The 26,455-nt window shown below is 49.0% G+C and overlaps 2 protein-coding genes across 6 annotated transcripts in view; one reads left to right on the top strand and one right to left on the bottom strand.

The window, feature by feature from the left end:
* ANKRD27 (ankyrin repeat domain 27) overlaps positions 1 to 20,939 on the bottom strand; it is a 51,575-nt gene extending 30,636 nt beyond the window's left edge. For 4 of the 5 annotated variants that reach the window (XM_019423320.2, XM_019423319.2, XM_019423322.2 and 1 more), the window contains exons 1-7: positions 20,805 to 20,938; positions 10,105 to 10,236; positions 3,864 to 3,974; positions 1,852 to 2,008; positions 728 to 882; positions 238 to 297; positions 95 to 148 (exon numbers count right to left, since the gene is read on the bottom strand). In XM_019423320.2, coding sequence (XP_019278865.2) covers positions 95 to 148; positions 238 to 297; positions 728 to 882; positions 1,852 to 2,008; positions 3,864 to 3,974; positions 10,105 to 10,206 — 639 coding nt within the window. In that variant the 5' untranslated portion in view covers positions 10,207 to 10,236; positions 20,805 to 20,938. Of the gene's footprint in view, positions 1 to 94; positions 149 to 237; positions 298 to 727; positions 883 to 1,851; positions 2,009 to 3,863; positions 3,975 to 10,104; positions 10,237 to 20,804 lie in introns of all 5 variants that reach the window. The other variant, XM_019423321.2, reaches the window with a different exon arrangement.
* A 150-nt stretch (positions 20,940 to 21,089) lies between these two features.
* RGS9BP (regulator of G protein signaling 9 binding protein) lies at positions 21,090 to 24,049 on the top strand. Its single transcript, XM_019423326.2, has one exon. It carries the CDS (start codon positions 21,997 to 21,999, stop codon positions 22,702 to 22,704), a length of 708 nt encoding a protein of 235 aa, XP_019278871.2. The 5' UTR covers positions 21,090 to 21,996; the 3' UTR covers positions 22,705 to 24,049.
* Positions 24,050 to 26,455: the final 2,406 nt, after the last annotated feature.

Below are 26,455 nucleotides of genomic sequence, written 5' to 3'. Positions count from 1 at the left end.
CAACGAACAGACCCCCGTTTGGGGTGTGCAGAGGTGACAAGGAGCGCCCCCTGGCACCGCTGCCTTCTCGCCCCTCGCCGCCCTGACCTCTTACCTCCACTGCCTGCTTCAGCAGGTTCATCTGGGCCTCCTGCTTGGCAAGCATTTTCTGCGGAACAAGAAGGTACCACCGTTAAAGGGCTTAGATCGGCATGTGGGCAAACCGTAGTTCTCTCTCTCGGAGGTCCTGCTGCTTACCAGGTGAGAGTCCCTCAGAAGCTGCTGGAGGCATTTGGTGTAGAGAGCATTCACCGAGTCCTGTGCAACACAGAGAAACCGGTCACTCTCACAGTCCGAGGCCACGACACAAAACCCAGAACGTGTAATGTGTCCCGGAGTGAGAACATCTCGCAAGATGTATTTCCTGCATTGAGGTCCTAATACAAGCTTATCAAATAAATTATGTGATTTTTTTTCAATTTTTTTTTTTTTTAGCTGTATATGCATGAAGGGCAGGAGAAAATTTCCTTTGGGGTTAACATAGGTGATAATAATATTCATCTTTATATTTGTCATGTTCAAGCGTTCTCCGGTGGCTTGTACTACTTTTACAGTTAGAGAGAAACATTTAAACAAAACTCCCAACAGCGGAGGCAGCAAAGTTTCAGAGTGAACTGAGAGGGATCCCCGTGCTCTTGAACTGGCCTGAAACAGAGCATGTCTGGCAAAGCAAGACACAGCTACTGACTATGTGATGACGCAGGCTCTTTCTTTCACATTCCCGGAATGTTCGCTGGAAAGAGGCAATGCTCCTATCAAATCTCTCCGCGTGTCTTCCCAAAAACTCTCTCACATCTTCGATGGTTTTCAGGGAAAAGGGATCTGAAGATGTTGAAGGCTCTTCTGAAAAAGAAACAGAGGGTCAGAATGGCTGAAGCCTTCACAGTTTCCTAATGGGGCAAGTACCACATCCTTTGCCCTGCTTCCCCAGGATCTGGAGCCCCATCTCCCAGAGGAGGATAGGAATTATTTCAAGATTCTACCCAAGAGCAGCCCAGTTACAGGACAGCTCAGGGTCCAGAGAGCCCGGTCCTCTTGAAGCCCTTTCCTTGGACAAAACAATTTGGGACCATGGGCATGACCCATGAGGCTCTGGTGAGGAAGCCCTGACTCCTGACAATAAAGGCCTCAGAGCACATCTGGCACACTGTTATCTCGATTTCCTGGAACAACTGAAGAATTATTATTTATTAAAAATAATTAGCTCTCTTGGGGTGCCTGGGTGGCTCAGTCGGTTGAGCGACCGACTTCGGCTCAGGTCATGATCTCACGGTCCGTGAGTTAAAGCCCCACGTCAGGCTCTGTGCTGACAGCTCAGAGCCTGGAGCCTGCTTCAGATTCTGTGTCTCCCTCTCTCTCTGCCCCTCCCCCACTCATGCTCTTTTTCTCTCTGTCTCAGAAATAAATAAACATTAAAAAAATTTTTTTCTTGAATGACTCTCAGAGAGGCACAATAGTGAAGCTGGAGGGCAATAACGGTAAAGAGCAGCTCTAAAGCTGAGGCCCAGTCAAAGCCAGGACTCCCGTTCTGCACAACTCCAGGGGGCAACATTCACACAGAGATCTACATCAGTATCGCCTCCTGGAGTTGTGTAACGTCCAACCTGTGCAACCATACATGGCAGACCCAAGCCACATCGTCTTGGCTCTGGATGACTTTTTGATTAAGTCCTGGGGGAGTTACTATAACGTTATGCAGGTTTCCAGTGGGCTCTTGAATAGTTTATAGGATGTTAATAACAGCTTTGTCAGGAGGAAGTTCAAGAAACACAATTCTCCAGATCAGGAGAAAGGGGTTTTCTCCCAGAATACCTGAACTCTCTCTCTTTTCCAAAGGGTGGGCTATACACAGTATGCTGAAACTTTCTTCTTTCTCATTGTAGAAAGTTTCTTCAAAGAGAATGGGCACTGAGAGAAGACAGGCGAAGCCGGCTCCTAATTTGATCCTGTTTCCTTGTATAAAGACATCCTGGAACAAGAAAGGCGTCCCTGCACCCACAGCCGGTGGTGCCCGTCCATCCGCTCTCAGCCTGGCCCCTACAGCGCACTTCTAACCTTCCGGCCTCCACTCCAGTGTGGGTTTGCAGTGGGGCCCGGTGGGGGGGGGGGGGGGGTGGTACCCATGAATACTCTTCTGTTTTGCTTTTTGATACAAAACTGTTTTCTTTCCCCTTTGCTCACCCTGCAGCTGCGGCTCCTTAGTACTCTGATCCTTTTTAAATATTGTGGCAGAGAAACATGCTGCTCTCAGAGCAGAAGAAAACCTGTGCCTCTGGGAAAGGAGGAAGGAAGAAGGCTCTTCTAGAATGATCCAGCATGCATGCGGCAGTCCTGCCCACATTCACCACTCTGGCCGTGGCCGGGGTGCCCGGGCAGACAAGCCATAAGCCTGACTCCCATGTTTTCTGTGTGGATTTGGGTTCCTCAAAGACAACAAACTCACAGTGACCAGCAGGGCTAACAGGGCTGCTGACCCCAGGCTGGTGCACCGGTGACCCTGTGTCCCCTCCCTCCCCTCCCACCACAGGGCTGACGAGCCCTGGCTGCCGGGTCCGAGGGACCAAGCCATAGCACCAACACCAGTGCACCTGGACCCACGCCAGGCCTGGCGAGGAACGGACCTCCCTGTCTCAGAATCTTTCTATCTCAACCTAAAAAATAAGAAAATGCAGGGCATTTGGGTGGCTCAGTTGGTTTAGCATCCGACTCTTGATTTTGGCCCAGGTCGTGTCTCATGGTTGGTGGGGTCGAACCCCGCGTCAGGCTCTGCGCTGACAGGATAGAACCTGCTTAGGATCCCCTCTCCCCCTCTGCCTTTCAATCTCTCTCTCTCAAAATAAATAATGAACGAAAACATAGACCCCAAAGTTAAATATCAACAATGAGACAGACGTGTCTCCTGTCACGATACACTGAGAAAGATGAAACACCCTTCCCACCATGAGGAAACCTCTGAGAACCCCATGCTGAGGAACAGTCTACAAAGCAAAACATAACTGTCAATGTCACGAAAGACAAAGACAGCCTGAGGACTGTTCCAAATCAAAGAAAACTAAAAAGACCAACAACTGAATGCATTGCATGATCCTGGATCTAAAAAGAAAAAAAAAATTTTTTTTCTATAAAAGGGAATAACTATTTGTATCATTAGCACAGTTTGTATGAGGACAGTATCCTATTGATGGTAAATATTGAACAGTATCGTATTATTAAATTTCTGGAGTGTGATCACTCTGCTGTAATGATGCAGGAAATCCACGTTTTAGAATAAAGGGACGTGGTGTCTGTAACTCACACTTACTTTTTCTGAAAAACGTTCAGAAAAAGTAACGATAGTGTGTGGGGGATGGGAGAGAGGGACAGACGAAACAAATGGGGCCAAAATGCTAACAGTTGAGCTGGCTGGGGGAAGAGTATATGAGAGTTCCTTGTACTTCACTGAAACTTCCTGTAGGTTTGAGATGATTTCAAAACCGTGTTTTTTAAAGATTTAAAATTCATCCCTGATGTCCAGTTTGTGGTCCGGAAACCAACGAGCGCTCAGGAGCACTTATCAGCAGGAGGCCCACGGGCTGAGGGAGAGATGCCCGCCCTCCCCATCCCCCCCCCCACCCCCACCCCCCCGTCCCAGGCAGAGGTCTAGCCAGGCCCTGCTCGTGACTAGTATCTCCTCCCACCCCACGGGGCTGCTGCTGTGTGTGTCAGAGCCATCACTTAACACAGATGGGACAGGGTGAGAAGCAGGTCTCCCTGCCCTCCTCCCCCCCTCCCCCCTCCCAAGCACTGAGAGAGTGATTCAGGGTGACCCAAAAAGAGATGAATACCTTTCCATTCAAGGTCTGAAAGTGTTCTTCCACTGGTACCAAAATATAGGACTCAAACTGACATGTAGACTGAACATTGCTTGACAAGCTTCCCTTGCAGGGCACCAGGACCTGGAAAAAACAACGAGGGTGAATGCTAAGAGATGGGCCACGTACAGCTTTGGCAGGACGGGCTGCATCCAGCTGTGGGGACCTACTGGCTGACGGAGCCGAGTGACGGGGGTGATGAAGTCCTGGTGACAAAGCTGCGCTCCCCACCTGGGAAGAGGGGCAGGCGGTCACAGGCGCCCTGGGTCCTGCCCCACGGCCAGTGCCAGGTGCCCCACTGTATTCTCAGCAGGCTCAGGGATGGTTCCAGATGAAGATGGGGTAGTTTGGGAAAGTGAAACTAAAAAGGCACACGTAGTCCCGCCACCTGAACGAGAAACCCTGCACCTCAAAGACAGCTTCCTTCCTGTCTTTTTTCTCTGCCTTTTTTTTTTAAGCCTAGTCATGATCATAGTTTGTAATGTGAGCCACAGAAACACAACTTCCTGTGTAGACTCTCACCGTCACCAAGGTGTCTTGGCGTGCCAGACTCTGTCTTAGGGGGAGGCTCAACATGAGACGTGAACTTTGGCCCGACCGTGGCCACCACACCGACTGGGCACCAACAAGCGAGTCTGCATGGCTCAGGGACTCTCTCAAACTCAAGTGTACCCAGAAGGAAGATGAGGGCCTAGTCCCTCAGAGCCCCCTCTCCTAAAGCAACCCAGCACAAAGCAAATGGCTTCTGCACATATCCCCATCATACATACATCCCCAAGGAAACTGAGGCTCAAGGGAGCTGAGGAACCTGTCCAGGGTCACACACCCAGTGAGTGGCGGCGCCATGACTCAAAGTCCTGCCACTTCCTGGAGCCAGTGCTGGGAGCTCAGCCCGGGGCTGGCTGGACGTCCCCCTGCAAAGACACCGTAAAACTGTGCAGCCGTCGAGAGCGGCTGTCATCAGGGGCTTCCTCAGGCAGGGTAGAAAGAGCAGCATGGCCTCGCCCCCCATGGGGGACACGCCAACTCCTCGCAGCAGAAAAAGGAGGCACTTGTTGACAAAAGAACGCAGCCCTGTCGATGAAGTGGCTCACCCCTCCTAAACAAATCAAGACTGAATCAGATCAACGTCTAGATTTAACTACCAATTTCAGGAAACGCAGGAAACAGAGGACCACCGTCAACACCACCATGGGACTGCAACTGGCAAAAGTCAAAATGCAGGAAACTACAGGGTGAATGACCCAGGGGAATGAATCTCAAAGAAAGAAAGGAAGGAAAGGAAGGACAGGACAGGACAGGACAGGAAAGGAAAGGAAAGGGGAAGGAAGGAAAGAAAGAAGGAAGGAAGGAAGGAAGGAAGGAAGGAAGGAAGGAAGGAAGGAAGGAAGGAAGGAAGGAAAAGAAAACAAGAAAGGGGAAGATAAAACTAAAAAGACACACAAAGCTGTGGTGATGGTTTCAGAAGGCTACACAAATGTCAAAACTGACCGCATCTCACACACGCAGTATGTGTGGCTCTGCGTGCTCCAGTTTAGCTCAGCAGTGAGGAGAAAAGACAGACTTAAAGACTCCTCAATCCAACATAACTTGTGGACCTCCTCTGGATCCTGATCTGAACAAACCCACTGCAAAACAGACAAACAGACAAACAATTACGAGATGGTTTGGGAAATTTGACTAGATAGTTGACAACACTGAAGAATCATTAAGGAAATTTTTTAGCTGTGATAATGGCATTGTGGTTACATTTTTTAAGAGTCCTTATCATTTAAAAACACATCCCTAAATATCTGCAGACAAAACCACATGACAACCTGACACAATTTTTCTGGGATTTGCTTCAAAAGAATCCAGTAGCTGAGAGCGGAGGGCAGGAGGGAGCAGAAATGACATGTGACCAGCCACTGAACTGATCACTCCTGAAGCTGGGTGACAGATGCATGGGGCTCTTTATATTACTCTTTCTTCTCTTATCAAATGTTTGATATTAAGCTTAGTTGGTAGAGCATGTGACTTTTTTTTAACGTTTGTTATTTTTGACAGGAAGAGAGAGAGACGGAGTGTGAGTGGGGAAGGGGCAGAGAGAGGGAGCGTCAGAATCTGAAGCAGGCTCCAGGCTCTTAGCTGTCAGCAAGAACCCAACGCGGGGCTCGATCTCACAAACCACAAGATCATGACCTGAGCCACAGTCAGACGCTCAAACGACTGAGCCACCCAGGCACCCCATAGAGCATGTGACTCTTGATCTCAGGGTCGTGAGTTTGAGCCCCACGTTGGGCACTGAGATTACTTAACAAAAGATATTTTTAAAACACATATAATTTTAAATTTTAATACAAGTAAAACTTAAAGAAAAGGAAGGCCATCAGATAGAAGCATGAATTGAGAAACAGCCTCATGGTCGCAGGGAGCACAGAAAGTAGAGCCTGGGGACCTGAGAGCTGGCACAGGCAAGAGAACACCATGAACCAGGAGGGGGACTGTTTATCGCCCAAACTCAGGGAGGCCCAGAGATGGTCCCATGCCCGCTCCATGGATGAAGGAGTCCCACAGTCCCACGTGAGAGACCAGGAACTTTTGAGGTACCTCGGAGAACCTCACCCCAACTGTAATTCCATTCTATTTAGCTGTTTACGTGCGCCTTCTCTGCCTCCCTGATTTGAATAAAGCGTGACCGGCTCCTGCTGTACTGGATCCCCATTCCTGCTCACTGTTCGACAATACAGTAGGCACCCGATGAGTGTTTGTTGAGTGATCAGGGGTCCTCTAACATCAAGGGCCCCCCAGTTTCAGGTAGATGCTGCTGCCTGGAGCATTTCATTACAGGCAGAAGGCAGGAGACGGGCTCCCTGGCCGAGAGTTGGGTAAGGAAGCCAGCCCCTGGAGGGCAGAGACGAGGAGCAGTAGTGAAGCTGCCCACAGGACGCAGGGTCAAGTGCAAGCGCCTCGGGGGGCCCTCCCAAGACAGAGCTTGAGACTTCCTGAGCAGACCTCATGGAGATTACAGTCTACGTGGAGGCCACAAAGTTTAGTGTCTCTGAGTAGATCCTAGGTTGGGGACCTGCTTATTTCAAAGATTAACAATAAAACTTTTTACTCTAGCCCCTTTATAAAGAATTTTTATACAACAGTAATTAAATAAAGGACAGTAGAATAAAAGCAAGGATCAGCATTAGCGTGCTGCTACTCCAGGGTACGCTCCGGACTCCTCTCCAGGCCACGTTAGGCACTTCACGGGAGCCCAGGATGACCTCTGTCCTGACACTCATTCCTCTGAGCTACCAACAGCCTGCTTCTGGAATTCCCTGAAGGCGTGCCGTGCTCCCCACCCACCTGTGTGATCGTGGAAACCCAGCACAGTGCTGGGCTGGCACGTAGTGGGTGCTCAATAAACGTTTGTTGGCAGGATCTACGCTAAACAAGAGCTGAGAACTGGAATACAGACCTCAGTGCCCTCAGCTGGCCTGTCTAGGTATTTTACTTGGAAGTCAGTTCTTTGGAACTCGGAAGACATGCTGACAGGCTCCCAGGCGGGCCCTCAAAAGCCTACGTACCCCATAATTAAAAGATCGCAAGGAGAGGAACAAATTTAATCTCCCTTTGAAATTTGTGTTTTTCCTGTAGGCAAATGGCCCCACCCCTAATCCACCTGGGAATCCTTGATACCCCACGGACAAGAGCCCCAGGGAAGCAGCGGGCCTGCCCAGCCCACTCTGAAGAATCCACAGTATATAATTAGCTGGGTGCTAATTAAATAGAAGCAGTGTGGGGGTGTCACAGGCCTCTGGGGTTGGAATCTGGGAAACACGGGGAGTAAGAGCTTCCTGTCCAGTCAGAGAGCAGGTGATGGCAGGAGGCGCCTGCCTGGATGCAGGCATCTGAATCATGGGAAGGTTTTGAAAGGAGTCAAACTCAAGGAGGGAGGAGGCAGGGGAGGGGGGCAGTCAGGTGCACCCTCAGCTGCCACACACTGTCACAGGAGGATGAGGTGGCCAACCAGCTATGCTTTAGAAAGGAGTGTGAGGGGCAGGTAAACCTGACTGGGGGAACACATGTTCAAAAGTGATGATCACAGTTTTTTAGAGCCCAATAAACAACTCTGATGCCCAGGGCTGATTCAGGGGCAGCCAAACTTGGCCTGATGGCCAAACCCCATGGGAAGAAATTCAGCTTTCACCCGCTGGGGCGGCAGGGATCCCTGAGCGGTGGCAGAAACAATTAAGTACTCTTCCAGAGGCTACTGGAATATTCTTTTCTCATTCCACCAACAGAAGTGGACGGAATACTACTATGGGTTAGCCCATCACACAGCTGAGAGGGGCAGGAGCGAGCCATCAAGATGGGACCGGGCTGAGGCAGACAGCGGCGGTTAGCTCCTTCCCACTGTGACTTCTGCTGGCAAGCTGGCCTCACTGATTCTCTCCCATCTACTGAAGGCCAGAAAGTCAGTGCTGCGAAATGTGGGCCCCAGACAGCTGCTGCCGGACCCTGCAGATCTCAGGAGCGGCTGGAGTAAGGACCTGGGGGCCACCGGGAGCTCGGGATGACACAGTTTATGAAGAATCTCCCGTTCCTTGGGGTAGCCAGAAGGAAGGTGACCGAGATGCCGGAGTTCACATTCAGGATTTCCCTTTCGCTGAACTGAGCTCGAGTGGGAGTCCACTGCTTGCAGCCAGAAAAGCATCTACCTGGGGACAGGAACCGTGCTACGTGCTGGCAACACAATCTGGCAAGACAGACGGGTCCCACAGGGTATTCACAGCATGGCATTCTTAAAGAGCAAGAGAAAGTTACACGTAGTATGCTCTTATCTAGACAGTATTTTTTCAAATATAGGACAGAGATGGGGAGGACATACATCCCATATTCGGTCAGTTAACGTGACTGCTTTGTGTCCTGTACTTCTTCCCTGTGACATGAACCACAGCTGTAATTAGTACGTATTTGCCATCTCCCCCACTAGAATTTAAGCTCCATAAGGGTAAAGACGGTGAAACATATTCCTATATATTCCTATTTATTGCTGAACCCTCAGCATTAAACATGGTACCTTGCTCAGAGTAGCATTTAATAACTGCCGTGAAATGAACAGATGATAGTGTCTCTGGTGAACTTTAGAAGCTTCTTATTTTCTTCTTGGAAACAGCTATAGTCTTCAGTTGCTTTTGTGTGTGTGTGTGTGTGTGTGTGTGTGTGTGTGTACGCGAACATACATATATAGACACACACACGTGTATACATTATACATAATGAACTTTGTGACTTCTTCAAACCAAAGTAAAGTAACTCTGGGACAAATCTATGAATCACAAAGTGGACCCTAAAACCGGGGAGGAACTTGGGGAAAGCAGGGTGCGGTGGCCGCGGGACAGAAAGGGGAAGGTGAAAGTCAGCTCCCGTTTCCCAGACAAGGCAGCCAACAATGAACGTGCAGTGAACCTGAGTAAACTGCCTTCTCCTCCAGCTCAAATCCTTGGCCGCAAAGCAGGAACCCGGTCTGAGAAGAGGGCAACACACGTGAAGAAGCACAAAGGCAAGAAAACGAGCAGGCAGCAGCCCGAAGGCACCGAGCATTCTGTGTGGCACAAGGCCGTGTACACAAGAGGCCGCCGCCGTCACCACCCGAGCACCGGAAAGGTCTGCGCTGCGGGGCCTGCCTCCCTGCAGGCAGCAGGCGCCCCAGCGACAAACCGTGGTTTCTCTTATGTGCTTCCCTCCTCCTGCAATCTGGATGCCTCGATTATTCCACCAGGTCCTCCCCTTTAGGAAATGCCTTCCACAGCAACGTACGAATGCGTTTATAGCTCCCTTATTCCATGCAAGTGAGCACACACCTCACAGACAAGGAGCCTGAGGCCCTGAGGGAAATATGACATCTGCCCCCAGAGGCCTTCATGGTCAACATGGAGACAAGAGAAACAGAGGTGAATACCATGAGATCAACGTCATCAGGGGCAGTCAATAATGTCATCAGAGAAAGGATTACACCCGAGGCTGGTGCAACACCAGGAGGCTTCCTGGAGGAGGCAGCTCGTGGTGGTCCCTCTCTGTTTGTTCACATACTGAGCGCGGCCAGGGGCTTGTTATACTGAGCAAGTTTGTAACTGACTCCCTCTATGCTTAACCAAATTCGACAGTATGTCTGGCCTCGTCGGCGCTGCCTGGTCCACGCCTAACAGTGAAGGATGACCCTCAGGCTTGAGGCACTTACAATGCCATGGATTTGGGCCACCTTGTTGCATAAGTCAGGACGCCACTTCTGAAGAGCCAGATAGAAAGGATTTTTCAGGAGATCTTCGTCATATAGAGCCATATGGACTTCAGATGGGGCAGAGACCGTCTCCTGGGACAAGGAAAGAAAAAGCAGTAAATGACCACTTTCAGATTTATATAACACAGAAAAGTCCTGTTCTGGCAACTTCTAAAAAGCATCTCTGACATGTATTATTCTACTCTACAGACTTAACACCCCATCAGGAAATATCAAAGATAACCCACCAATTCCAAGATGAGTTGTTTTACTGGCTAACTGTATACATTACATCCTGAAAATCTTAAGCTCCAAATCATCGCAAAAAATAAAAATGGCTATTTTTAGAACATCCTCTGTGACCAAAATTATGACATTTTAAATATATGTGTGTATTTTGAATGAAATACTTTAAGCCTACAGGAACAATGGAAACCTGCCACCCCGGATTATCAAATTTAACACTTTGCGTATTTGCCTCAGAGTTTCTTTTAAGAAGCCTATCAGAATAGACTGGAATCCCCCTATGCCCCTCTGATCCCATTCCCTCCTCCTCTTTCAGAACCAACCACTATTCTTGTTCACGTTTCTATTCCTTTAAAACGCGTGCATTCATAAGTAATATAAAATATTCTTTTAGGAGCTTCAGAATTTCCATACTTGGCTTCACGCTGCAAGTATCCTGGAACACGCCTCTTCCAATCAACAAGTTTTCAAATCCTAGCTATGCTGATCCATACAGATCAGACGTTCCTTCACTAACTTCTGATGTCTAGTATTCTTTTAAGGGAACATGACACAATTTATTTATCTGATATCCTATATATTGCATCCACATTTTCGGGATTACAAACCATGCTGGAATAACTCGCTTATGCCCTTATGTGTATAGCCTGAGCACATATGTGGGAACGTCCCTAGGAGAGGCAGTCTAGGGTACACCCACCTGCTTTCTACTTCCATGAAAAGAGCATGGGTGCACCCCTCCCTCACACCACATCCTAGCCAACCCTTTTTAGTATTATCCAATTATCTCATTTCTGCCAGTCTGGGAGTATAAAATAGTATTTTGCTGTTTTTAATTTTCATTTCTCTAATGTAATTGAACATCGGGACTCCTGAGTGGCTCAGTTGGTTGAGCGTCTGACTCTGGGTTTTGGCTCCAGTCATGACCTCGCCGTTCATGGGCTCAAGCCCCACATCGGGCTCTGCGCTGACAGTGCAGCGCCTGCTTGGGATTCTCTCTCTCCCTCTCTCTCTGCCCCTTCCCTGCCCACGCTGTCTCTCTAAATACACTTAAACAAAAAAAGAAAAAGAAAAACAAATTGAACGTCATTTCCTTATGTTCTATAAATTGCCTCATCACGTCTTTCGCCCACTTTTTACATGGGTTGTTGGCCTTTTTCTTACCATTTATAGTTCTTTATGCATCTGGATACTAAAAGGTCTTGCAAATATCTTCTCCCGATCTGTGACCTGTCTCCTCATTTTTTCAAATGGATGTTTTCAGAAATAGAAGTGTTTGATGTTAATGTGGCTGAACCTGTCAACCCTTGCCTTAATGGTCAGTGCCTTGTGGATCTTAGGAAATCCTATCATCTGGAGTACCTTTCTGCAAAGTGACTTCATTCTCCCTTTCAGAAGGTGGAGTCTACCTCCCCACCCCTGTGAATCTGAGCCAGCCCTGTGACTGCGTTAGCCAACCAACAGACAGAAGTGATGCTCTGGGATTTTAGAGTGTCAGCCTCAAGAGACTGCAGATTCCACACCCTTTCTCTTGGCACCCTAAGACCACCACGCTATGAAGAAGCCTGTGAGGGGCGCCTGGGTGGCTCAGTCGGTTAAACATCTGACTTTGGCTAAGATCATGATCTCACGGTTTGTGGGTTCGAGCCCTGTGTCAGGGTCTGTGCAGACAGCTCGGAGCCTGGAGTCTGCTTCAGATTCTGTGTCTCCTTCTCTCTCTCTGCCCCTCTCCCATTCATGCTCTGCCTCTCTCAAAAATAAATAAAAACATTTTAAAAATTAAAAAAAGAAGAAGAAGAAGAAGCCCGTGGGATGAAGGACCATGAGGGGAAGAGAGGCCCATGTGGTCCAGTGAGTACAGCCAGCCAGCCCACCCACCAGCCATGTGAGTCCAGGTGAGACTAGCAGAAGCAGCAGCCTGCCAGCCCATGAATAGTAGGAAATGATAAATCGTGGCAGTTTTAAGCCACTAAGTTTTGGGCTGGTTTACTATGCAACACAGACTACTTGAAATCACATCCTTTCAACTCCAAAACCATAAATATAATCACTATAATTCCTAAGAATCTTCGTTTTTATATATACTATAAATTAGGCATCTAATTTAATTTCTTTCCTGTATGGTGAGCTATGTTGGGCTGTTTGGGCTACTAACACAAAAAGTACAGACTGGGCGGCTTAAATTTACTTCTCATAGTTCTGGAGGCTGGAAGCCCAAGAACAAGGTCCTGGCAGATTTGGTTCTTGATGACCCACTTCCTAGTTTGTAGACTGCCACCACCTCGCTGGGTCCTCACATGGCAAGAGTTCTCCTGTCTTTTCCTCTTTTTACAAGACTGTTCACTCCATCACGAGGGCCCCATGACCTAATCTAACCCCTATGAATCTCAACGCCTGACCCCCAAATACCATCACATCAAGGATTAGGATTTCAACATATGAATGGCAGGGTGGGGGCACAAAAATTCAGTCCATAGCATAAGCCAACTGTCCCATCATGCTTTTTTGAATAGTCGATCACTTTCACACTGGCCAATAATGCTACCTTTGCTATATTCCAGCTGTGCTGACCGCTCAGAGCCTGAAGCCTGCTTCCAATTCTGTGTCTCCCTCTCTGCCCTCCCCCTCTCGCGTTCTGTCTCTCTCTCTCTCTTTCTCTCTCTCTCTCAAAAATGAATAAACGTTAAAAAAAATTTACTTTTTCAGGGCGCCTAGGTGGCTCAGTGGGTTAAGCATCTGACTTTTGTTCTTGTCATGATCTCACAGTTCATGAATTCGGGCCCCACACTGGGCTCCATGTTCACGGCTCAGAGCCTGGAGCCTGCTTTGGATTCTGTGTCTCCCTCTCTCTCTGCCCCTCCCCTGCTTGCTCTCTCTCTCTCAAAAATAAACATTAAAAAAAATTTTTTTAATTTTTTTTTTTAAAGAAACAGGTGAGGGGCACCTGGGTGGCTTAGTCAGTTAAGCATCCAACTTTGGCTCAGGTCATGATCTCGCGGTTCGTGGGTTCAAGCCCCACATCGGGCTCTGTGCTGACAGCCCAGAGCCTGTTGTCTGTTTTGGATTCTGTGTCTCTCTCTCTGCTCCTCCCCTGCTTTCACTCTCTCTCTCCCTCTCTCAAAAATAAATATTAAAAATTTTTTTAATATAAGGTGAAATTAATTTTAATAATATATTTATCCTAATATATCCAAAATATTATATTTTCAACATGTGGTCAATTTTTAAAACTATTAATGACACATTTTACATTCTTTTTTACTCTTACTAAATCTTCAAAATTTGGTGTGTACTTTACATTCACTTTTCAATTCATATTAGCCACATTCAAGTGCTCCATAGCCACATATGGCTAGTGGCTATTATACTGGACAGAGTAGGGCTACACCACATTGTTTTACATGACTATAGCTTCATAATAAGCCTTGCTGTCTCATAAAGGCCTCCCTCCTTGTTCTCCAAAATTGTCTGGTTCTTCTTAACTTTTTGCAATATCATATAAATTAAAATCAGTTCATCAATTCCATGAAAAATCCTCTTGGGATTTTTATTAGAAATGCACTAAATTTATGGACTGGAAAGTCAACATCTTTATGATAATGAATCTCATCATCCATGGACATGGTATGTCTTTCCCTGTATCTCTTCTTCTATGTCCTCCAATTAAATTTTCTCCATAAAAATCATAGATTGTATACAACGTTTATTAAACATTATTTGTATATTCTGTATAGATTTTCTCCTGTTGTGAATGGAGCTTCCATTGCCCCTGTCTACTCCATTTACCATACATCCGTGTGGTGTCCCTGAGCTATCAGAGAGGAATATGAAAAACGGGCACAGAAAAAGAATCTGAGCCTCCATCTCAGGCAGTGCAATAAATATAAACACCTGTCTTGCAGGATTCCCATTTACATGCCGCTTTCAGTATTTTTGCCATACTGCATACCAGTATACCACCACTTACTGCTGGCCCATATGGTGTGTTTGTGAGAATCAGAAAAAGGGACCCCATCCTCCCAGTGGGTATAGTCCTATGCCACGGCACATGGCTTGGTAAGTAGCTCACAGGCTATTTATCAGCCCCAGTTTGCCAATATCTCCCACCCCTAGGCAGGGCACCTGTGTAGTAAATAATCTGCATAATTATACACAATGACTCTACTGCTAATCTTTGACATATTCCTTTAAACACCTACAGTCTTTTAAATTTTATTTTATTTAGGGGCGCCTGGGTGGCTCAGTCGGTTGAGCGTCTGACTTCAGCTCAGGTCATGATCTCGTGGTTTGTGAGTTTGAGCCCCGCGTCGGGCTCTGTGCTGACAGCTCAGAGCCTGGAGCCTGCTTTGGATTCTGTGTCTCCTCCTCTCTTTGCCCCTCCGATGCTCATGTTCTGTCTCTCTCTGTCTCTTAATAATAAATAAACATTTAAAAAATTTTTTTATTTTATTTTTATTAAGTTTATTTATTTATTTTGAGAGAGAAAGAGAAAAGCACAAGCAGGGAAGGAGCAGAGAGAGGCGAGAGAATCCAAAGCAGGCTCCTTGCTGTTGGCATAGAGCCCGATGTGGGGCTCTATCCCACTAACAGTGAGATCACGACCCGAGCAAAATCAAGACTTGGACGCTTAAATGAGCCACCTACGCGCCTCTAAAATTTATTTTAAAAAGAACCCTTATTACAACTTTAAATATAAAAACAGTATCACTCCTATAAAATATGTAATCTTAAAAATTATAAAAACAATTGACGTTAAAACCTTGCTAAATACCACTACCTGCCAAACACTCTGAACCCGAGCCTGAGACCCCTTCACTGAAAAGGGAAAATTAGCAACTATCAAAGAACATCAAGTAACTTACCCCTGATACAATAAGATGAATGAAATAGGAGTGAAAAACTGAATTACTTTCTTACTATATAACAATATTCCAAAATGCCTTCTTGGGAAAATACCAGGACAGTTGACATAAGTACATACATTATGAATTCTATCAGTTTCAGCTAATGATAAAAATAGCAACTATTTGATGGGGCACCTGCGGGGCTCTGTAGGTTGAGTGACTTTGGCTCAGGGCATGATCTCGCAGTTCATGAGTGTGAGCCCCACATCGGGCTCTCTGCTGTCAGCACAGAGCCCGCTTCAGATCCTCTGTCTCCTTCTCTCTGTCCCTCCCCTGCCTGCACGTTCTCAAAAATAAACAAACATTAAAAAACAAAAACAACTATTTGAAAGCCTCTTTCGTTCAGGCACTGTGATAACGTCTATGTACCTTCATCCCATTTTAATGTTCATAATAACTATAGGTAACTAACTATAATTAATGCTCAAAACAACTGTTGGTATCATTAGCCCCCATATGCTGCAGATGAAGAAACTGAGGCACGTTTGGCCCATTCGAGGTTACACACATGTCAGAATTTATTCTAACATGCACCCCTTCAACAACTACACTCATCGTGTAAAATAAATAAGCCTGGATTAAGGGTTATTTCATGAGTCACAGATGCACAGATTCCCCCAAAGGAAAAGTCACCATGACAGACAGCCACACAGGCCCTACACTGAACTCCCCCGGTCTGGTCCAGCCAGAACAGTCTCTGCTACAGGCCCTCCTGGGGACTGCCTCAGGGGACAGCCCCACCCTGGGGACTGCCTGAGTTCCCTGCAAATCCCCTTAGGGGAAGAGCCTAGCATGAAAAAGGCTACATATAATCCCTTCCTGGACCCCAGAGACGGCTCTGCAACAATTCAGATACCTGAACAATTCAGGTATCTGAATTGTTGAATTCAATTATTACCGGAGTCCAAATAATCCTTTTACGAGTCCGGAACCACTGGATAATGTGACTTTGCTGGGACAGAGTCACAAGAAAACAAAAATTCTTCCTGGTTTCTGACACAATTGGTTCTACGCAGCAGAGTGCAAAAGTAAACACCCCTTGGACAGAAACCGCATGAGACAGGATGAGATACGGGCAGAATGAAGCTGGGAAGGGACACTCCTGCTTCTCAGACAAGGTGCTGGCTCAGCGTCCACACCTCGACGCCCAAGATGGAGGCGACAAGGGCAAACTCTGATGGAGGAAGTGACTACCTGGCTGGGAGGCAAGGAATGTGTATCAGCAGAGTAAAACCAACCCAGAGCAGCGCTGCAGCAGGTAAGGACCAGACAAGAGAAGGGAGAAGCAAAGAAAGGGGGTGGGGTGGGGAGCAGAGAAGGCCTCCCTGGCAAGGACCAGAGTAAGACAAGGGTTTGGGAAGCAGGAACAGAAACCCAAGAGTAAACTTCTCTTGACAGATGACTGAGTCCAGGAAAATACAAGAATCCAAATAATGCCAGTCAGAGAGGGGCAGCAAGGTAAAGGAAGGCCCCTGAAGGCCACATCAAAACATTCCATTCAGGGGCACCTGGGTGGCTCAGTCGGTTAAGCGTCCAACTTTGATTTCGGCTTAGGTCATGATCCCAACATCGTAGGATCGAGCCCCATGTTGGGCTCTGTGCTGAGCATGGAGCCTACCTGAGATTCTCTCTCTCTCTCTCTCTCTCTCTCTCTCTCTCTCTCTCTCTCTCTGTCTCTCTCTCTCTCCCCTCTGCCCCTCTCCCACTTGTGTGTTCTCTCTCTCTAAAAAGAAATAAAATGAAAAAAACATTTATAAAAAGAAAAACATTCCATTCAAATGCACGAAACACACAAGACTGAACAAGCATTGCTGGTGAATGGGACAGAGCTTGCTGTGTTTCAGTCCCAAGTCATCTGTTTTCTCTTGGACATCATTCCTCCTGGTTGCCAAGGACTGAACCCTCTGTCCAGGAGTAAGGATTCCAAGAGCTCTGTCCAGAACTGTTGTCCACCTTTTCGTCCCAGTGTTAAAAACATGTAATAATCTGATGCAGTCTGGTGCTTAATGCCAGAATGGAATTCTCATACAGAGGTAAATACTTAAAGTAGGTTAACATCCTGAACAAGTTTACTTGCAAGAATTAGCTTTAGATTTTAAAATAACATGCAAAGTAAATGGATTCTTCCTCATAAAACTGGAAAGAGGAGTAAATCCTCTTATAAAACTCCTTTAAGAAAAAAAAATTCCGTCCCTGACAAAGCTCAAATGATGGGATGATTTACAGCAATTCCAATGTGAAATTAGTCACAGATAACAAATACCCCTGAACATGAGTTATCTGAGGTGACCCTATGAACAGGAGAGCCAGGCAAGGTCTCAAACTACCACCGGACATTTCAAGACGTGGTGTGCACACTTGTGGTTTTGTGGTCTTCAACCGTCCCATCAGCCTAGATGAGGCTGGGTGGTCAGGGACCATCTGATGACAGCGTGCAGCTTCGCTCAGCAGAATCCAACACGGGAATGTCTGTGCCTCCCAGAGATAAACTCCCGGCTGAAATGTCACTGCTCTGGCTGCTCCCACCCTTACAGGGCCCTCACCAAAGGTCTTGATCAGGCATATTTTCCAAATGATGAGCAACATTCTCCAACTAGTTTCATCTGTGATTCAGAAGGGAAAGGCAAAAGGGCAAAACTTTCTAATTCATCTATATTTAATAGCAAATGGAAGCAGCTGGATGGTGTAACGTATGGCATTACAGTCACTTATGTCCTTCCGGCCTGTAACATCTGTGGATCCTATCTATACTTTTCTCAAAGCTCTCCTTCAAAGCTTCCAGCCTGTTTGTGGCCAGCTGGCTCTCCGTAGGCATGCTGTATCTGTGTCGTCCACTTGAACAAAATGATAGCGGGGTGTTAGAGGAAGCTCAAGCTCCCCGGGAGGCGTCATCTCTCATAGGAGCTGAAAATCTACTGCCCATATCCAGGGGAGGGTGAGGAGCTGGCCCCAGGCAGCTATGCAGGCACTGGCAAAAAGCCACAAACAAACTGTGCTCAGAGCTGGCCATACGCAGTGACAGCTGGAATGTGGAGGGCCACACAGGGAGAGAAGGCCTCAGAGCTGGAAGAGGGGTGTGACCACTAAGCAGGAGAGTTCGGAGGAGCACAACCGCCCCTCAGAACACCACTCCATCACCCCGCTCCAGAAGTTACCGGAGGAGGCACCAGCACCCAACTCCTGCCAGAATCCTGAGCAGAAAGGCGGGAGTTCCGAGGGCCGCGTGTCGGTGTCTCGCAGACGTAGAAGGTCTGGATTTGGGTCTGAATCCTTTCGAGGTCTGGTATCTATCATCACATGGCCACATTCCTCTGCTCCTCTAGGAGAGGATTAAGTTACTGGCCACCAATCTAATTCTGACAATTCACAAATGGAGGGAGAGCCCCCACAGAAACACTAACGGTGCACAGACCCAGCGGTTGCCCTCACGAGGGCAATGCAGTCCAAGAGCCACAAGGAGACACAATCAAGAAGACCTTGACTGCAGACACTACTGCTTGCTCTCCCGGCAATGATGCCAGGCAGGAAGATTTCAGATGGCAAGCCAAAGTCAAGAGAGCTCACCCCGGTAGCTTCTCCACTTCAGAGCCCCGACTGCTTTCCTGTCGCTGGGGCTAGTCACAAGTGTCTGTCCCTGCTCCCATCCTGCACTTCTCCCTCAGGGGCTTCTGCCTCCTGACCTTACTCATACTGGTCCACATGAAAAGATAACAAAGTGGTCTTTGCAACACTGAGGTCTGTATGGTACAGTAGTCCCCCTTACCATCAGTTTCATCTTCCAGTTTTGGTTCCCCATGGTCAACTGGAGTCCGGAAACAGAAGATCCTCCTTCTGACGTACGGTCAGAAAGTCAACAGTAGCTAACACAGTATCATAATAACCCGTATTGGGTCCCCTCACTTCATTTCATCACGTGGGCATTTTATCATCTCACATCATCACAGGAAGAGTGAGTACGGTACCATAAGATATTTTGAGAGAGACCACATTTACATAACTTTTATCACAGTGCCTCATGAATAAGTGTTCTATTTTATTATTTTTGTTAATCTCTTACTGTGCCTAATTTATATATTAAACTCATCATAGGTATGTAGGTATAGGATTGGGTACTATCCAAAGTTTCTGGCATCCATTAAGGGTCTTGGAAAACATCCCCCACAGATTAAAGAGGGCTACTATATTCTTCAAGGACTTATGTACTTGAACTCCCTACTAGACGAACTCTCAATTTCTCCACCTGGCATTAAGGACCTCTCATTCTGGCCTTCCACCGATCTCAGTAGCCTCGCCTCCCTCCACTGTCCCCAAAGCTCCCCAAAGTGATGGGTTCTCCCTCCTGTCCATTTTGTCTTGAAAACTACTCTTCCCTTGCCATGGCCCCATGTGGCCAGTGGGCGGCTAAGAGCCACACAGCAGAGAATGGCCATGGCCTGGATCATCCAAGCCCTGGCCCCAAATGGCCCCAAATCAATAGATAAAAGGACAGAGAGCTCAGGGAGAGGGAACCCTGGGGTGAAGCGCTCTGGATCCTCTGGACTGCCTCAATACCATGCTGGGGGAGGCGGACTCAAAACGCTAATATCTCACCAAGATTCCCTGCTCTTCTCTGGGGCTGGCGGGAGGCTTGCGCTAATCAAAATAGGGTACTCTCCCCCACGAAACCCATAAACTTGGAAAACGCCAGTTCGCATGCAAACATGCGATGTAGTAGTCCCTCCAGTCTCGCCAGCCCCTCCCTCCCTGTATGTCCTAAATTCTCAAGGAAGACGGGTCACTTGCTCCGTGATGGCCCAGCACAGGCTTCGGTTTCCAGTGCCCAAGTCCCCAACATCTCCAGGGGCCATGCCTGGCTCAAGAGCCCACAGTATTCTACGTTCAACGAAAAGAACTGAACAGACCCAGAATCTGGAACATCTCTTGGTGCTTAAGTTTTCCTGGAGTAAATTTTACCCAGCAGGACGAAAGACGACTGACTGACAGGGATTCCCTCCTCCTTCCCTGCGCCTTCACCACCACCCCCCCCCCCCAACTCCCCCGGGACCACAAGGCCAGAGGCTCCGGACCCCCACCCACATCCTCCCCCTCCAGCCGCCGAGTCAGGCAGTCAGCAAACCACCGAGGCCCCTCAGCGCTGGGGCGACGGCCCCGCCCACTGCCCCCAAGTCCGAGCTCACAGCCCCCGCACCCGCTGACCCGTCCCGTAGTCATGGGGATCAGAGGGCGCATTCTTCGCCATCCCCCACTCCGCACACGAAGGGCAGAGAGAGCCCGGCTGCCGATCGGACCCGGAGAGCGCGGGCGGGCGGCCCAGCTAGCGAGGGACTGGGGTCTTGGGGTGGCCGTCCAGGGGCAGCCAGCCCAGCGTGGGGCGCCGCGGGGCTCCCGCGGCGGTGAGAAAAGAGCCCCTCCCCCTTCCAGCTCTGGGGCCCCGCCCGGCCACTAGGCCCCGAGGCGCAGCCGTCGCGGAGGAAGGGAGGCGCGGAAGGAGACAAGAGGGAGGACACTTACTTAAAAGGCTACATAGTTTCACTCCCTGCCCTTCCAGGAGCGGCGGCGACACCTCCCGGGCCCTCGACTCGGACCTCGGTGCCCACCACCCCAGCGCAGCAGTTCAGCTCCACCGCCCACCCCTTTACTCCGCCGTTGGGCGGAGCCGCACCTGGTCAGGCCAATGAGCGACAGCCCTTACCCAGAGTGACGTGTGCACAGAGCAATCACTGAGCCCGCCCAGCCGGGGTGGGGCTCAGGCGGTGCACAGCACTTCCTACTCAGGCGGGACCAGCCTGGAGCCGCGGACTGCGCGTGCCCGGAACGGGAGGGGGCGGGGCCGAAAGCTGATCAGACACTAGAGGTGGGGTCCAAGCTTGGTCCCTAGAAAGCGGGCGGGATCTGGATAAGGAGCATCAGGGAGTCGTCCCGCCCTGTGGATCACCCTTTACTGCTAGCTTCGGAGGACGAAGTCCTCCTGTCCTACAAGGGACACCACTATGTCAATGAAGGGGTCTAGGAATTAGGGTCCCTGGGTTCTGGTTCCCCCACTTGTACGGACGTCGCGTGATTTAGGCTCCCTTTTACCTGTGCCTCGGTTTCCCCATCTTTACGATACTGGAGGGTTGGAACTCCCGAGGGCTAGTCTCCAAATCTGTAATGGGGTGCAGAGGAGGGGGAGATGGGGGACCTACACGTGACCTCCCCGCGCGGGGCCCCGCCTATCCCAGATCCAAGGGTTGCAAGCGCTCCGCGAGGATGGGCGGGGGTGGGCGGATCCTAAGAAACCCGACCCCGCAGCCCTCGGCTGTGGCTAAGGCGCCGCGCGCGGCTCGGCGGCCGCTAGCGCTGGCGACGGCACGGGAGAAGGATGGGGACCGCAACCCGGGCTTCGCAGAGGACCATCGTGGAGGCGAGGGCGGTGCAGAGACTCGGCGTGTGACTTGGAGTGTGGAGTGCATCAGGAAATGATGGACGAGGGGATGAGAGATAGCTAACGGGGTTCTGTCTCTGCGTCCGGTCCGCGGAGGCGCACGTCGTGGGGCTGGAGAGGTTCTGTCTACAGTGGCAGCGCCGAGCTTGTCTCGGGCCATGAGAAGCGCGCGGACCGCCCGGCCCCAGGCTGCCCTCGTGGCCGGCCGCGTCCTGCCGCGCTGAGAGCTTGGGGGCGAAGAGGGGTGTGGGCGGCCGGGCTGCGCCCGAGCGCACCGCCATGGCAAGGGAGGAGTGCAAGGCGCTGCTGGACGCTCTCAACAAGACGACCGCATGCTACCACCACCTGGTGCTGACCGTCGGCGGCTCGGCAGACTCGCAGAACCTACGTGAGGAGTTGCAGAAGACGCGCCAGAAGGCGCAGGAGCTGGCGGTGGCCATCCGCGCCCGGCTGACGGCCGCGCTACGCGACCGGGGCCTGGGCGCCGAGGAGCGCGCGGAGTTCGAGCGCCTCTGGGTGGCTTTCTCCGGCTGCCTGGACCTGCTGGAAGCCGACATGCGGCGTGCGCTGGCCCTGGGCACCGCGTTCCCGCTGCACGCGCCGCGGCGGCCGCTGGTGCGCACCGGCGTAGCGGGCGGCTCCGCGGGCGTAGCGGCGCGCGCCCTGAGCGCCCGCAGCCTGCGGCACGAGGCGGAGCGCGACTTCGACGTGAACGACCTGCGCGAGCTGGAGCGGGAGATCCTTCAGGTGAGCGAGATGGTCAACGACATGGAGATGAAGGTCAACGTGCCCCGCTGGACCGTGCAGGCCCGCCAAACGGCGGGCGCCGAGCTCCTGTCCAGCGTCGGCGCCTCTTCGGTGGGCGTCGTGTCTGTACAGGAGCGCACCGGGCCTTGCGACGTGAGCAAGGCCCTGGCCGCCACCGTTTTCAGCGCCGTGCTGCTGGCGGCCGTGGCCCTGGCCATCTGCGTGGCGAAGCTGAGCTGACCGACAGAAGACTCTACCCGCCGCCGCTCCCTGCCCGAAGACATCCTTCAGGAACGACTGCCACTGCCTGCACTCTGGATGGGAGTGGGATCTGGCATGTTTAAGGGAAGGGGTTCTAAAGCCGTGTGTGTGTGTGTGTGTGTGTGTGTGTGTGTGTGTGTGTGTGTGTGTGTGAACACATCTGCCTGGGCAGAACATGGTTGCCTGGTGCTGGCCTGTGAGGAGTTAATTTTGCGCGGGCGGCCAGGGCATTACCGCTAATGTATGCAGCAGCTTTATCCCCTATTAATAGAAAACCGTCCACAGTGACCCTAGATTCCAAGTTAATGGGTTACCGCTTGTGCAGCTGGGGCGCGTTTACAACGGAGTCTGAGTCGGATTACCCCACCTCTACCAGCGATTCCCACTGTCCGCGCGGGGGGCAGTTTGAAAGGGGGGTGAGGTGAAATGAGTGGGGGCGGGGTTGTTTTGCTCTGTGTGGGTGGTGACTTTGTTTCCTGGACAAAACTGTAAGAAGATGTAAGCAGGTTTTATTACCTTAATCCTTTGGGGCCTAAGTTTAGGAGAGTGTGCAGAGACATTCATGCAAAGTGCTATCTCTATGGTGCACGATTGAGCTTCTTGGCAGAGTTTATCCATTAGTTACCAAAAGCAGCGGGAAGAGGTTTGGGATGCTGACCTCCCCCGCAAGTTATGACCCTACTTAGGAAACCAGAGAAGGCATGTCAAGCCTGCCCTCCCATGCTTGGATCCATTGCACACACTTGCCTATTAAAAAGGGCTCTCCCCAGCCAGCCTGGAAGGGGCACGAGCTTTGGGAAGGGACACATGCTGTTTAAAGACGCACTTTCTCCTTTGCTGGGGTTTATTTTTTGTTCCAAAACTAGACCAGTGTTTGATCCTCCTTTGGGGGAGGGCTGCAGAATCCTCTTTGGAGCCCTTAATCCTATCTATCCCTTGGAATTTGCCTGCTAGCCAGTAGGAGAGCTGGCTCTGGAGGAAGCTGCACAGCTCCCTGACCCTCACACTGACCCTGAGAGGGAAAACCTCACTGTCTCATGTCAGTTTGAGCCAGTTAGCCCTGAGACTGGGTTAGAATGCAAAAGCTTCGGCTCAGAATTTCAGCAGCTTTTTAAAAACAATAACCATTTGAAAGAAAAACCATATAATATTGTTCTGTCTTATCAAAGCTGGGTTTTTTGGTAAAGGACATTTGGCCACGAATCCATACGTGCCAATGAGTCAAACATAGTGGTCTTTACTTACATGTTTAAGTTAGTAAGTCTACATCTATTATTAAAATAGATCTTCTCAAAGGCAGGTTATAGCATAAACTACCAGAACGAAGCTGAGTGGCCCCTGCTTCTTTCGCTCAATAAAGAATGTGGAAAACCCTGGGACCCAGGCTGGAATTTACCTGAGCAGTGCCACCACCTCTGCCTGTGGTGCAGAGAGAACATCGTTGGGGAAATAAGGCTGAGAAAACGCACGCATTTAACTCTCCAAGGGTAATTTGGAATAAAACCCAAGGCTTTGGTTTGGCTGAAAACTGACAAGGATTTTTTTTTTTTTTCTTTTGTACCCTAAAGGTGGGAAAGGGGACCAGAGAAGGGAATTGACAGTTTCACAAGGACAGCTTGGAGGGCCAAGGAGCAGGGGCAGATACAAGTATTGCAGCCTTGGCGGTCCTAAGGGCCAGCCTCCCAGCCCAACTTCCTCCCACCCTTCCTGAGCACACAGATTCCAGCACCTCACGGTGAAAGCATGGGATCTGTTTGCGTGCGTGTCTGTGATAATGGTTTTAAAACACCCACGAGGTCTTAAGCCGATTAAAAGTTTTATGACCTTAGCTAATAAAAGGAACACCTTCTGCCTCATCTGAATAGGGGCCAGCTCAAATTCTTTTGCATCTGAAGGTTCAGGGTACCTTCAGAGACAACCCAAAAAGTTCCCTAAGTACCCTCCCGCTCCTCCCATACACACAGGCAACATGGAATCTCTATTACCTTCCCCAAACTCTCAGTTCTCCCAGACAAGAGGAGGCTGGGGCATTCTGTGACCCAATGTTGGAAAATATCCTTTAAAACCATGCCCTAAGTATATTCTTCTGTTTCTAATACAGTAACTCGTCTGTTCTCACCAAACTGTTTTTGCTTCATGACAACAACAAAAAAAATTGTTCGGCAGAACCTATTGGAGAACAAAATCCATCAGACGTTGTGTAATCCATAGAAAGCAACTAGGACACATTTCTTTGTTCTTGCCATGGTCTGTGGGCCTTTCACTTGGCAGATCCTTGGGTATTTAATTATATGTGCAATCAGATATGTACCTAATTCCGAGAGTCCTCTGCTCACTGAAATCAGTGATTAAATGTTGCATCTGCACACACAAAAAAGCTGAATGGACCTGTTAGCCTAAACAATTCTGAGTTTGGAAGTTTTAAGCATTAGGAATATTTGGTATTATTTGGAGTTAAAACATTGCCTACTAGAACTTTTGCTATGTGAGGCAAGCAAAATCACTTTCTGTTTGAGCTATAGGCTGCTCTCACTATAGCTCTCTGCTCTCGTTTCTATGTATATAATGCAAGGCATCGCTTTCTGATAGAAGCCTGATTCAATTTAGATGTATGATATCAAAGTCATTAATTTTCTAAAAACATTTGGTATTTCATACCATGATACAAGCGTAGGGGAAAAAAAACCCCAAATTCAAGATGTTTAATATAGGGTATGCATGATGAGGTCAGTGCTAGAAACTATGGCAAAAAACAGCTAGTTTCCCAAATTACAGGTACAAGTTAAAGGATAGATCTTTATTTCCAGAGTTAAATGTTTATGATAAATATCTGTAAGGAGAAAATATCACTGACTTCTCTTTTGGGAAAACAGTACAGTTTTATCTGACTGAGAAGAAAGACAAATGGAACATCATGGCACTTACAGAAACTTTGAACTATTGTTAGTAGTTTAAAAAAACAGGAATGTTTGTAGGAAAGAAAAAATATGCCTGGAAAATTCTTATGTATTCTAAGAACTTAGGCTTTTCAATGCTGCAAGGGAAATATTTTTGGCAAGTAAAATTCAGAGTATAACCTGCACGATTTACAGTAGGTTTACCTACAAGGTTTACAGTAAGCTACATAAGACATGTATGATGTCAAATGACAAGTAGTTTTGGTTAGAGAGTTTGGGTTTGCATGAGGATCCTGGTAATGCTGCATTTTCCTTTGCAACCTGCACATGGATACATTTTTAGCTGTGCCGTTAGCTTTTCAGATGCACCTGTCCTTTCTGTAATGAATGCTTGTTCAAGGTGCGAGCCTCAAAGTGTGAGCCCGTATGTCAGCCTAAGTAAAGAACTGAAGGACTGGCCTCTGTCTTCCTTTGGGGACTGCCTCGGACTGGCCTCTGTCTTCCTTTGGGGACTGCCTCCTCCCTCAAGGCCAGACCAGCTGTGATGGGCAGGGGCTCTGCCTCTCTCTCCAAGTACCTCAGATAAGTCGCTGACCTCCCTGTGCCTCAGTTCCCTCAATGGAGAAATTGGGGGAGTCCTGGCTGATTGTGGCAAAGGTCCCTCCCAGAGTTTAAAACATTTAACAGAATGAAGTTCAACAAGAAAGCGTTACTTTGTTTGGGGATTTGGGGTTGTTGTTGGTCTGGTACACATTGAAACAAAATATCACAGTGTGGTGGTTATTTTCTAAAATTAGTCTGTTGGTAAAATTCCCTAGACATTTTAAAAATCA

The sequence above is a fragment of the Panthera pardus genome, unplaced genomic scaffold (assembly GCF_024362965.1).
Source record: "Panthera pardus isolate Hobbes unplaced genomic scaffold, ASM2436296v1 HiC_scaffold_18, whole genome shotgun sequence".
NCBI classification, from domain to species: domain Eukaryota; kingdom Metazoa; phylum Chordata; class Mammalia; order Carnivora; family Felidae; genus Panthera; species Panthera pardus.
This window is presented reverse-complemented; position numbering and strand designations above follow the sequence as displayed.

Coding starts and splice junctions, on each gene's coding strand:
- RGS9BP (XM_019423326.2), top strand. CDS start 21,997: ATGGCAAGGGAGGAGTGCAAGGCGCTGCTGGACGCTCTCAACAAGACG.